The 13,754-nt window shown below is 37.2% G+C and overlaps 1 protein-coding gene and 1 pseudogene across 1 annotated transcript; one reads left to right on the plus strand and one right to left on the minus strand.

Moving 5' to 3' along the window:
- The first annotated feature begins 7,547 nt into the window (after window positions 1-7,547).
- LOC103402162 (SKP1-interacting partner 15) lies at window positions 7,548-8,923 on the plus strand. The gene has a single exon (XM_017323389.3). The coding sequence runs from the start codon at window positions 7,689-7,691 to the stop codon at window positions 8,763-8,765; it is 1,077 nt and encodes a 358-aa protein (XP_017178878.1). The 5' UTR covers window positions 7,548-7,688; the 3' UTR covers window positions 8,766-8,923.
- Window positions 8,924-11,665: 2,742 nt separating this feature from the next.
- Window positions 11,666-12,320, minus strand: LOC103402229 (germin-like protein subfamily 1 member 7; annotated as a pseudogene).
- Between the last annotated feature and the right edge of the window lie 1,434 nt (window positions 12,321-13,754).

Here is a 13,754-nt window from a genome sequence, read left to right on the forward strand (position 1 = left end):
ATTGGGCTCCTTCCTCCTAGACCTTAATTTTCAACAGTAAGGACTTCGAGCTTCGTCCTCCTTGACCTCTTCCACTGTTACCTTTGCTCTGCTTTGCCCCTCACATCTCCTTCTTCCCTGCTTCCCACAACCAGAAAACCCAGAAAAATTGAACCCATAAAACCCAGAAAAGGGAAATGGGAAAGAGACAGTGGCACAAATAAAATGGCAGAGAAAAAGGAGAGGGGAAGGATGCAGTGGGCGGACAAAAAAATGAGAGAGGAAGATGATTAAGAGCTTGACCAAAATAAAAAGACAGAAGATGGTTCTAGAAAAGAAAATGATAATTTAATAATAAAATATTAGTGTATATAGATTAAATTAATGATAAAATATTGTAAATATAAATTTAATAATATAATAAATGAGTCCTGCTTTTTAGTCTAACACAGCACCAAACGCTTCACTAAGGGTTGGTTTGGTATTGTTGTGCTTTGAAAAAAAACTGTTTCTGTTGTGCTGTGAAAATAAGCTCATTTTTGCTGCTTCACGTTTTCAGTTTTTTTTCACCCAAAACTGGGAAAATAAGCTATTTTTAAGTGTTTATCAAACACCTTTTTTAGCTCAGCTTTTTTTTATACCCACTTTTTATAAAAGCACCTCAGTACCAAACCAGTACTAAATCAGTCCAGCTTAGTCTATTCTAAGCCAATCCAGCTTAGTCCCTAAAGTTAGTCCAGTCCGAAATAATCCGGTGCAACAAACACACCCTAAATGTTTTGTAGTTAAGAGTAGTTCCACCCCAGCCCTTTAGGCTTGCACCCAGGCCAAAAAATGGACCGGCATCCCCTTATTTTGGCTCCACCCCAGCTATTTAGGCTAGCACCCAGCCCAAGCCAGGCCACAGGCCAGCCCAGAATCGACAAAGTAAAGGGATGGCCCATCTGACACCAACATGGCGTCAACCGGCATTTGAATTTTTTTTTGTGCCAGGTGCATGGGAAGCACGCGTGAATGGGCGCGTGTCGCCGACAAGAATCAGAGTCGGGGCCCGCATGCGGAAGCGCACTAAGCGAACGAATGGGGAGGCCACGTGGCCCGTCTTGGGCTGTTGATTTCCAACGGCTAGTTTTCTGGATCGTTGGATTTCCAACGGTCAAACATTTTTGAATTTGACATCCAACGGCTAGTGACGTGGCTTGATTTGGACCGTCCTATCCACAGATCAGCGGTCCATGTTTTTCCCTTAAAAATAAAACAAATTAAAAAAAGGCACAACGGTAAGAATTATGACCGTTGGCCACATGTCAACATATAGGTTGTTGGATTTGAATATTTTTTAAATCCAACGGTCCATATTAATTAACTAAATTAAAATTTATAAAAAATTAATTAAAAATTATGAAATATTGTTAAAAAAATACAGAAAAAATATATTTATTTTTCTATAAATACCTAATTCTTATCTTCCACCTTACACCACATTTCAATATTTTCAACACTTTTTTACCAAAGCTTTCATAAAATAGTACGTTCGGATAATGACAGGTGACGTGATAAGATTGATTGAAAATCTTATCGAAATCTTGACTAAATTATTGTAAACAAGGTATTAAATATCGATGATATCGGAAATATCGGCAATCCAAAAACACGGAAATTTCGATGGAAATATCGGGATATTATCGATATCGATAAAAATTGAATAAAAATCATGGAAATTGTAAGAAAAACTTGAAAATTTTTATTGAAACTTTGCATGATGTTTATTTAGTCAATTATCTATTAGTTTATCACAAAAAATTGGAAAGAAATGCATTGCATGATAGATATAATTGATTTAAGTTGATTATATAACGAGCTGGCAAACATTGTGAGTGTAGAATGTAGTAATTAATGAAAGAAATTTAAACACACCATAATCATTTATATATAATGAATTAGTACAATATTTTACACTTTATACATTGTATAGTAAGATACATGAGTGACTTAGCAAGGTCTAAAATATCGATGATATCGGAAATATCGGTAGTAAAAAAAAATATTGGTAGTCTAAAAACACGGAAATTTCGATGGAAATATCGGGATATTATGGATATTTTAGACCATGATTGTAAACAGATAGTGACACGTGACATGTCGGAATTTGTTGAAAATCTTAACGGAAATCTATTCACAAAATATTACGTTCAGATAATGACAAGTGGTGTGACGAGATTGGTTAAAAATCATATCCGAAATTAAAACTATTTTATTTATTTATTCTTTTATAAAAAAATTAAAATATTTTAAATGGGTTAGGTACCAGCACATTTTGTAGGGATGAAGATCGTTTGTGCCAGCGTATTTTTTAGACTTTATGCCAGCTCATTTTTTTAGAGGTGAAGATGCATTTAATCTATTACTGTTCACTGGAGTCTATAATTGTTCACTGAGTTAAATGGGTTGGATGCGAGCATATTTTTTTAGAGATGGAACTGCACTAAGGAAATGCCCAGTTCATTTGGCGCGAGTCACGTGGTAAATGTCGTCTGCTGGTTACACGCAAACGAAAAAACAAACTCATGCCATAATTATGACGAAGCTCCACCGCTATAAATTTATCCAGTAACTCACACTTGTTTGTTTCTCCATGTTAGACGTTGGGCTGACGTCCTCATTTGTTTGTTTCTCTTTTTGTCTAATAACTCACACTTTATAGAGGATTATCATATTTTTTTAATGTGAGTAGCCAGTGCTATCCTTTTGTTTTTTAGTACAATGATATATTTTATATTAAGAAGAAGAGAGAGTTCGACTAAACCACACAATGAGCAATCTAATTTAGTATCGAATTCGCCATCCACGAGATTCGAACCTAAGACCTCACTTACAAGTGAAGAGGAATATCATCAGACCATAGTACCGAGTGACGCTAGATCTAGTACTTGAATATTGTGATATTTCAGTTTTAAAGGTCTAAGTTTTTTAATAGAAACAAAGGAAATCGCGGAAAAAAAAAACTTTAGTGTATTCACCAAGGCATTTGTCGTACACTTGTTGGACTTGTCGCTATCCGAATCATGTTGCACACATGTCGACATATATCAACATATGCCGAAGCAAACTAATGAGTGCTATTGAGAAAATTTGAATGATCTCAACGCAACATGCCGAGTGCTGTCGAGATATGTCTAGCAGACATTACATCAAGGCTTAAACGTTAAAATGATCCATGTGTTTAAGTCATTGGGTCAATTTAGTCCCTACGTTTTCAATTTGTCAATTTGGTCCATGTGTTTATCTCCATAGCCAATTAAAGACATTTCCACCTAATTTCTGTAAAAAAAATACAAATTATTGTAAACATATTTATAAAATTATAATTTATTTGATTTAAAATATTTAAAATGAAATAAAATTAAAAATTAAAAGAAAAATTCTCCTCCCAACTCTCCGACCTCCTCCCGAACATTACACCCTATCTTCTCTGTGTCACAACCTTTATCAATTTTTTAGATTGCAAGTTTTATTTTTTATGTGTTATTTCTCATTAATTTGCATTTTTCTGTAAAGAGAAAAGGTAATTATTTCTCATATGATTTTTCTTATGAATTTTTTAAAAGAGATTGAATGAAATGTCCTTAATTGGCTAACAGAGACAAATATGATGACTAAATTGGTTATGTGACTATAACACATGGACCATTTTGACATTTAAGCCATACATCAAACACTTGATGGCCACAAAATGACGCATACTAAACATTTCAGAGGATCCTCAAAAGACCTTCACATGTATATTTCTGGACTCTAAGTGGTCTTAGGACCACATTGGTCTCAATGTACATCTGTCACTGGGAGTAGCATGTCCCATTCCTAGAAGCATTAGACATATCTTGTTCAGTTTGATGTAATGGAAGTTGGAAGCGAGTGTTCTATTTATAAAGTACTTACAAAATTATTATTCATTTATTTTATACGGTAAAGAGATAACAAATAGAAGTGCTTAGGGAATGACACACCAAACGATCAAAATAGAAGGCAAGTCCGCGCGCTACCGTGAATGGAGGAGTGTAAGAATAGTCACCTGCAAAAAAGAGAGACAAACTGTGAATTCCTAGGAATTGGGTGTGGTACCAACCAAATGCTATATGAGGTCAAGTCAGTAAAGGTTTTATAACTCAAGCAGTGGGTTAGAGAGCGAAGGAGCGATATGTATGTAGAGTGCACAATATTAGAATTACCTTGATGAATCCTAAATAGGTGTATCATAGTGATTGAGAGAGTCATTTTAGGGTAGTGAATCTGAATAAAGCTGGGAAAATTCTAGCTGACATCTAGCAATAGATATTCTTTTCTTATAAAATTGTGATTACTTATAGCTCAAGTCAATCCCTAATCTCCACGAATAGGAAACTAGTTCGTAGGAACAAGCTTCCGTATCTTGCAGAGCAAGCATGGGTTATTCTCAACAAGACCTGCAGCCTTGCCCGCCATTTGTACAACCCAATCCAATCGAGCCCACTTAGTTCATGACCAAACTAGAGAGGCGCTTACATTTCGATCCATCGTACTCTGACAAAAAAAAAAAAAAATATCATGTCCCACAATACCTTCATTCTACAACTGAGAAATTTGAACTTTATGTCCTAGATATACTCACCACATCCACGACAAAGTTTACTTCCGCGAAGAGAGGAATAAGAATCCAAATGTCTTTAAATAAAGCAATGATTGTCCATGGAGGTAAAATATACGATCAACAACAATCTTGACATCCCCTTTAACTTCACTTTTCTCCACCCTCAATTAAGAGCGAAGGCTAGAGGCTTGACATTCAACACTTGAGACATTGTCCTACAAATCTAGTTGGTACCCACTAAAAGAGCAACTCCATTATCATCTGTAATGACTCCAAAATTTAGGACAAGGCCATCAAAGTCGATTTTGATCCATCCTTAGTCATTGATATATGTTATGAGCCATTAGTAGTAGTTCATTTATTTCTCCTAAGATTTACTAGAGGGTTCATTTGTTATCTTAGAAGCACCGTAGAGAATATGATTGGTAATGTCGCAAGTTTTCAAAACATTGTAATGACGCAAGTTTTACAAACGTCACTTGAACTGTTTATTGGCGTATAGAAACACCATTAAATTTTTCCTAAAAGCTACTTTTGTTGGAGTGGGTCGACTAAAAGCATTACATGATCCTCAAGAATGAGAAACAAACAATATATAGCTCACCGTTCAAAGAAGATATGTCTAACAAAATAAGTAAATCTAGCCTATGTGTGAGCTGCATCGATATAGATACAAAATATAAAGTAGGGAAGCTTGTTACGTACTCTTTCAAGATCATGTCGCATACAGTATAATGCAGGCACACCTCACGCTATTCAACATAATTGCTTTATTTAGACCATCTTCAACCCTGGGCTAAAAGCCAAATTACCCCCCCCAAACACTCTCCAACCCATGCTAAAATTTTAGGCTAAATGCCAAATGCTATTTCTGGGCCAAATACCCCCCAGCTTTCCCCCCGGGCTAAATGCGAAATGTTTATCGGAATTTAAAATTTTTTAGATTAAAATGTTCATAAAATTAATTTACAATAATCTACATATTTATTTTTTAAAAAAAAATTGATTTAAGAAAAAAATTTAAGCTAATTTCATTCTTTAATTATTCCGGGCTAAAATTTTAGGGTAGAAGGGTTGGAGCAGAAAAAATGTTTCTGGGCTAAAAGCTAAATTTTCCGGGCTAAAAAATTTGGCTTTTAGCCCAAGGGTTGGAGATGGTCTTATATTATGAGTATAACTACAACCAAAAACACGAAGATAATTATCATTGAAAATAGGGAACTTTAACGAAAGGCACCCGGTACTGTTCACTTTAACGAAAAAACACATTTTTACACTAAAAAGTCAATTCTGGTACTATTCACTTTGCCCTTTATTTTGTCCTTATCATTAAAACTCAAAGTTTTCAAGTCCTTTTCATTAGTTTTCCTTTGAAAATATTAACATTATATGAGCATAAAAGCATTGAGTAAATATAAATCATAAACAATACTCCATGTGGCAACATGTTGTTAGCATGAGTCAAAGTTTTAGGTGGAATAGGAATGTATTTATATTTCCTTGTTTGATTAGAATTTTCTTTAATATTCCTTGATAATAAGGAGAAGTTGTATATTTATATATTACCTCCTAAGAAGAAGAATATACAGAAAAAGAATATTTGAAACCCTAAAACTACTTTTATCTCATGTTATACATGAATTCATCACCACTGGAGAGTTCTCCATTCCTTAAACAATCATGTCGATCGGCCCCAAAAATTTTCAAACCAAATATAAGAACAATATATCGACGAAGTGGAATAAAAATACATGACATAATTCAAGAACATGAGCAACAATTATCAGAGTTTAGGAACGGAAATTAAATTGACTAATGCTACAATTCAACCAAAATAATATTGTTACTCCAAACTTTTTTATTATACAATAATATAATACACAAAAGAGTTGCATGAATAAATTGGTGGGGAACTCCTCATTTCCAAGATTTGAACATAAGACCTCTTAATTACAAGTAAAGATAAATACTACTAGATCATAGTACTAAATAACTACTACTTCTCCAAACTTTACTAATCAAAATATACAAGTTCGAACCTCCAACTTTGTAGCAGATGCTTTAGCTCATCTGGCCACTCTCTTCATTCTTAAAGTATTTGGTTTAATAATGTTCAACTTCAAAATGGCGCAAGGAATGCCTTATGCTTGAGTGCATATTTGCTCACCATCTTACAGTAGTGGTAATGCTTGCCACTCCATTAAATATCATTTGATTGGTTTAAGTTTTAAGATTTTTGTACTAGATAGATTAAATCGAACTCATCCAATGGTAATCAATGAGATGGTGAGCATCATCATCATTTTAGGGTAGTGAGCATCACTCTCACTTTAGGATGGTGAGCAAAAATATTTCCCTTGCTTTTGTAATCCTTTGCTTTCTCAAAATAATTTCAAACCTAAAACATAATGAGTTGAAGACGAAATCCTTCTTCATCATCACTCCACACTTTGCGAAAGTAATATTTTTTAGCCAAAATAATCTCAAAGATTGTCATAACTCCTCAGTTTGGTCACTGAGATTTAAAATTGATAGAAATGGTCTTTGGAATTGTCCACCGCCAATTATTTTAGTCATTATGTGAAAAATCTCATTTAAATTGAAGAAATCATCCGTTCAAGAGAAGAGGATGATTTGACAAAAATATCATCAATTAAACGGAGATCTATCACAAAATGATCAAAATAATTGACGGTGTACAATCTCATGAACCACATCTATCGATTTTAAACCTTAGAGACTAATAAAGAGTGGGAAAGGTGTTGAGCCCTTGCATGACAATGTGGGTTCAAACTGGTAGCTAATCTAATATCTAATTTAACAAAATTTATCGTTTGACAAAAAAAAAAAAAAAAAAGACCATTTTAGATACAAATCTATTTTTAGTTATTTATTTATTTTTGTGTTTTGCACAAAACACTAGCAGGTCTCTTATTACAACAACCAATACGTGCGTATTTCTTCTACGCAGCCCACAATCCACCATTTCATTCAACTGCGTTTTTCTCTCTGTCTCACTCTTGAGTCTTCGATCTGTGCATTTCCTCTTATCCAGTACTCCGGCAGCCCACCGCAAAAAGCCATGGACGCTCTCCCGCAGGACACGCTCCACCAGATCTTCTCGAGCCTTCCCCTCCGTCAGATCATGATCTGCCGCTCACTCTCCAAGTTCTTCAACCAACTCCTCACCTCACCCTCCTTCCTCCACCTCATCTCCACCCAATCTCCGCCCCTCAACCTCCTCGCCCTCCGCCCTCCCCATCACCGGCACCTGTCCTCCCCATCCTGCCTCCACGTCTTCGACCCCGACCTCAACCAATGGCTCAGATTCCCCCTGGATTTCCTCCCCTTCCGCTCCCCACACCCCGTCGCCTCCTCCCTCGGCCTCGTCTACCTCTGGGGCGACTCGCCCGACCCGCCCGAGTCAACCAAGTCACTCGTCGTCTGCAACCCTCTGACTCGCCAGTTCCGAGTCCTCCCTCAGCTTGGCTCGGCCTGGTCGCGCCACGGCTCGGTCCTCGTTGACTCCCAAACCCGAGTCATGGTCCTCACTGAGCTCGCTGCGCTCTACTTCTCCGGTTCGAACCAGTGGCTCAAGTTCTCATCGAACCTCCCTTCAAAACCCAGAAGCCCAATTTTGGTGTTCGACTCGGTTTACGCCCTGTGCGATGTGGGTTCGCCATGGCGGTGTCAATGGAAGCTATTCCGTTGCACAATTTCGAAGCTTAAGACCTCGCAGACGTGGACTCGGCTCGAAAAGCACGAGTGGGGGGACGTCTTCGACATCCTGAAGCGACCCCGTTTGGTTCGGGGGAATGGAAACAAGGTGCTGATGGTTGGTGGGTTGAAGTCGTCTTTCTCGCTCAACGCTTCGTGTTCGACGATTTTGATTCTGCGGCTGGACTTGGATAGCTTGGAGTGGGACGAGGCGGGCCGAATGCCGGTGGAGATGTTCAGGTGCTTTCAAGAGTCGAGCAAGTTCAAGGTGTTTGGTGGCGGCGACAAGGTTTGTTTTTCGGCAAAGAGAATTGGGAGATTGGCTTTGTGGGACCGTTGTTCCGGGAAAGCCGAGTGGCGGTGGATTGATGGGGTTCCCGGAAGTGGCGATGGGCTTTCCCGGGGTTTCGTTTTTGAGGCTACGCTCACTGCATTTCCTTGATGGGGTTCAACGTAACTATCAGAGCTTTTGATGTCAAGTAGAGGTTGGTGTTTATCCATTAATGAATCCCAATGTTGTATTAGCGTTGAAATTTGTAGAATTTATTATGTTAAGTGAATTTCTTGATACAAATCAATAGAATTTTATGTTCCAACTAATGCGTTCGAATTGCTTCATTCTCTATGTATCCAGTCTCACTGATTACTTGTAGGGTGAATACAGAGCAGCCGAACAAGAAAATATACAAGGAAAAGAATACTTTTTGTTGTTGTTGTTGTTAAAGTATCGTGCAATTGATTATGATTAAGGATGAAGTTATGTCTCTGGGTAGAAGAATGAAAACATTCCGAGTTAGTGTGCTTGTGTTAGTGTTTGCACTGAAACTACGATTTGAACTTAACCAGCTTGGATACAGGTAATAATGGGAAACTTTCTTATAACATCACAATGATGTTATTTGATACTTTTGTATAACTTCAGTATAGCACTAGTGTCGTTGGTCTTTTATTGCTGGTATGCAGTAAATATTTGTATGTGTGTCTCTATGCAGTTTACTTTTCTCTTCTTTTTACCATTTTGTACCGTAACTAACTTGTGACTGATCTAGATGTAGCTATTTGACATACTATTCTAAGCAAGAAGGATACGAAAAAAGACGAGCTAAGTAATATAATTTAGGGAAGTTTCTGCTCACCGAGACGCACAGTTGATTTCTTTTATATCAAAAGTTCATCATATTGTATGAGTAATTGTGCTAAATTTTAAAAGTTTCTGCTCATCAGTTTAACAGCTTGACAAGTCACTTCATAATGCATTATCCTATCAAGACATGCACAGTAGAGATTTACACTTCGATGAACAGTGTTGGTTAGGTCATCTTATGGAGCTCGTTAGAAGGTTAGTTTGGTTTGCTAGTCTGTTTTGTATGTTACCTAAGTGCCTTGGGAGCTAAGTAATTCTCGGTTGTATAAATAGTGGGATATATCACTAAAACTGTACGGTTCATTCTATTGGGAATATACAAGATATACCGATTCTTTCTTCTTCCTTTCTCTCTCCGTTTCTTCGTTTCTGCATTTCTTGTCAAACATCATGATCACCACACCATTGTTGTTATGATGGTATCACGAACTAGAAATGGCTGACGCCGTTTGATCACTATTCTTCGGTGTACTCATCTGGGCTCAAGGTTGCGACTTTGTCTGCAGAGTTTCGTTCTGGTGTTCGTGCATCCCACCTATTTGATCCAATGTATAACTCAAGATCTTTTCCTGAGGTTATGTTTTTCTCTGAGATTTTCTGGTCTCTTTTCTGCTCATTTGGTGAATTGGGTTATGGTGGAATTTTTGTTTAGAAGAATGATTGTTGATTAGTTTGGCACGAAGCCTCGTTGATTGAAATTGTAGAAATGTTATTTGGCACGAAGCCAGTTCTGATTTGATACTTCTGAAGGCACGATAGCTGTCTCTCTAAGTTGAAGTTTTAGGCACAAAGCCAATTTTATTGGTTTGGGATTATTCAGGCACAACGACTGTCGTGTCCGTTGCGAGCTGTCGACCGTCAAGGTCGTCTGTCTGGCGCGGCGCCGACGTCAAAGAGGAATGCATAGCCGACCCTACTTAGTGGGAAAATGCTTTGTTGTTGTTGTTGTTGAGATTATTCAGGCACGAAGCAAGTTCTTTGATCTTCAATATTAGTGTTATCTTCTAATTTCTGCAGTCTTTCAAGCTGAGAGCAATAGTGGACAGATTATCATAACAATGAGTTGGAGGGGCAGATAAAACTGATGTCAGTCTTTTAAAATAGGCCGGATTCAAAGCTTTGTACTCCGCTTCTGTGGAGCATCTGGACATGACCCTTGCTGTTTACTTTGCAGGAAACCGTAACTGTTGTGAGCAGCTTACCAGGTTGCTTGGTTACTGTTCTCGCTATACTTGAATTGTAGCAAGGCTGGAACTTTTAAGTTTTGGATTGAAGTCAAGGAACTTGAGCCCTTAGCGCTTGTTTGAGGTCAGATTCCTGAATGTATTGGGGGTTACATTAATCCCTTTGTTGATGCAGTGTGATTCTCTGAACTTCGAAATCGTATTGGTTATGCTCTTGGGAGCTCAAGGGTATTTAAATGGGACCAAGGAACACAAATGCTAGTTAGAGCTTGCATTTTTGGAGGTGATGTAGGACAATAGTAGGAGAAAGTAAGAGGAGAGATTAGGACGCACTCCATCATTTCCAGCATTTCTTCGTCCTTCGGCAGGACGCGTAAGGAGCCTTGGACTCACTCTAACAAACTCATGCTTCCCATGTAGAGGATAAAGCTCATACCTTGGTAAGCCGCCATCGCCATGGTACGAAGGCCTCTCACAGTTACTGATAAATCCTAAGTTTATCATATGAATCAACGATATAGGTACGTATAATATATTAATGATAAATCGCCCATTTATTTGATATATTTGGATGACTAAGCGATCTCATATTCAAATGAATTTTTGAAAGGATAATCTTGACGTGAAGATTAGAAAGTTGAACGGTTCTGATTATAAGGTTTTTACGGTAAATATACATTACTTGCAAGTGGAGGAATGAGCCCATCATCCAAGAGGAAAATGCAAGTGTATCCAAATATAAATTGTTCCGAATCATTGAAATATGAGGCATGGGAAGAATTTCCTTAACTTGTCAAAGTTAAAAAGAGATTTAAGAGACATAGCGCACATCAGAACATACCATATATAATATCGTATCATATCAAAATTCACACAAGGATTAGGTATACAAAAGCATTAACCATCTTATTCAATTTATATATTGGCCAACTTAATTAGCACATCCGACCAGGCATACATGGATCGTTCCTAATGGCCTTTTCCTTCTTAATTTTCCCAGATAATTCTTCGTTATCAATTGTTGTCGTACCAAAACTGTTTCTGAAGATAATCAACCAGCTTGTTGTCCACTTGGAAGGCCTTGGCTAGAACATCAGGATTGATGGGAGGCTTGGAGCCAAACACTGCATTTGCTATGGTGATCACTCCTGGGTTCTGGCCGCTAAGTCCAGCAATCGCTACTGCATTTCCGTACCATTGAGTTGGAAGTGAATGAGACCAATCGGGAACACAAACACATCTCCCTTGTTCAACACTTTGCTGATTAGCCGATTATTATCGGCGTTTGACGTGACAAAGCCAACGTAGAGTGTACCTTCCAAGACTACAAGAATTTCGGAGCCACGAGGGTGAGTGTGAGGAGGGTTTAGGCCATTTGGTGCAAAATTTATGCGAGCCAGGGATATGCCGAGAGTGTTCAGTCCTGCTAGGTTATCCATGTTCACCGCTGTCACTGTCGAACCAACTGGATTTGCTGTGCTTTTCGGGATTTGGAGGCCGGGTAAGAAAAAATCATTTGCTGTGACAAGCTTTGGGTCCTTGCAGAATTTCCCATTCACAAACACTACAAAGAAATGAAAGTATTTATTATGACTTTCTTGCAGGAAGTACGTCAAGTGTTTTTCTAAGATTTACTTGCATATTTACCAAGGATTGGTCCCAAAAACATTTTTACGAAAAGCGCTTTCACTTATCCTAAAAACACTTTCAAACGAGATCTTATTGACTGGCCCTCTTATACATGTGTAATCTACATCCATGGGACACACCTCTATTAGAGGCGTGACCAGTAAAACGATGATATAATATAGTACAAATAACATGGATTCTTATACGTATGTATATATCAGTTATACATGTCTATACATGTGTATATGCATGCAGATGAAATTTTCATGCATATAAACCACGCCGTGCAAAAACGTATAATTAACAGAGAAAATAGATAATATTACATAAATATGGAGACACATGGTAGATGAATAATATGATATACTAATATATATATACACCAGATTGGGGGTTATTAATTGCTACGCAGAAGTCCTGCAGAGGACTGGGATCGTAGGCAGAGACAAGGAAGGTTGCGAATGCCAATGCGGCCACAGTGCTGATGAAGAAATGAACACTTTTCATCGCACTTGGCTTAATTAGGTTGCCCCCAACTTAGTTGTTTCGTTTGGTTTAGGACTTGCTTAATTTGATGATAGCAAGATGATAAAACTGTATGAGGCACTCCTCTCTGCTAATCTCTATTTATATCCTAATTCCTTCCTTATCCGTAGTTTCAAATGCTTAAACTCCATCTTAATGTTTTCTGGGAGAATAATGAAGACAATAATCCGTGGGTGGAAAATTTGTACTTTCCAACTACTGAAGTGCATTAGCCCTAGTTTTATGTGGTGATAGCAAGTGTTAATCACGTCCATAAAACAAGGTCTTACTTCTGTTAGAGAGGTAGTATGTATAATGTGATTTACTAAAGTGTGGTCTCCTATATATATACACATAAATATACGATCATACTTAAACACATAAACTTGAGAATTACCTTGGAACGGTTTATAGTAGCACATCAGATTAAAAGCAGGTAATGAGAAATAATTTATATTCTTTTTTAACTTATTATGTACATTTTTTTAGTTTTGAATTGAACAAGTTAAAGGATAATCAAAGAACTAATTAAAAAATGTGCAAAATTACATCCCTACTCAATTTGTCCCACACTATGTGGAAATGGCTATTAGGTAGATCTAGCATTCGTGTCGTGTTTTCCGTGTTCGTATCGTTTTCGTGTCATACCTGATATCTTAACAGGTCGTGTCATGTAACACCCGTTAAAATAAACGGGTAAAATGACCCGATCCGAAATCGACCCGATAATATTAACAGGTAATATGACCAGACCTGTTACCTATTAAGGAAAATATATTTTAAACCAATAAATAATTAAATGAAAAACATAATACTAACTAAGTATATACATACCATATTGTCACATTCAAAACATAAAAATGCAATTTTCTTTTAAGTATATTTTCACTTACCTAAGTTTTTTAATTAATGTAGAATTGTAAAAAAATATAGAAAAAATATATAAACG

Source organism: Malus domestica, chromosome 05 (assembly GCF_042453785.1).
Source record: "Malus domestica chromosome 05, GDT2T_hap1".
Classification (NCBI taxonomy): Eukaryota; Viridiplantae; Streptophyta; class Magnoliopsida; order Rosales; family Rosaceae; genus Malus; species Malus domestica.

What these genes read in the sequence shown, in the direction of transcription:
- LOC103402162 (XM_017323389.3), top strand. Translation starts at nt 7,689, where the DNA reads ATGGACGCTCTCCCGCAGGACACGCTCCACCAGATCTTCTCGAGCCTT.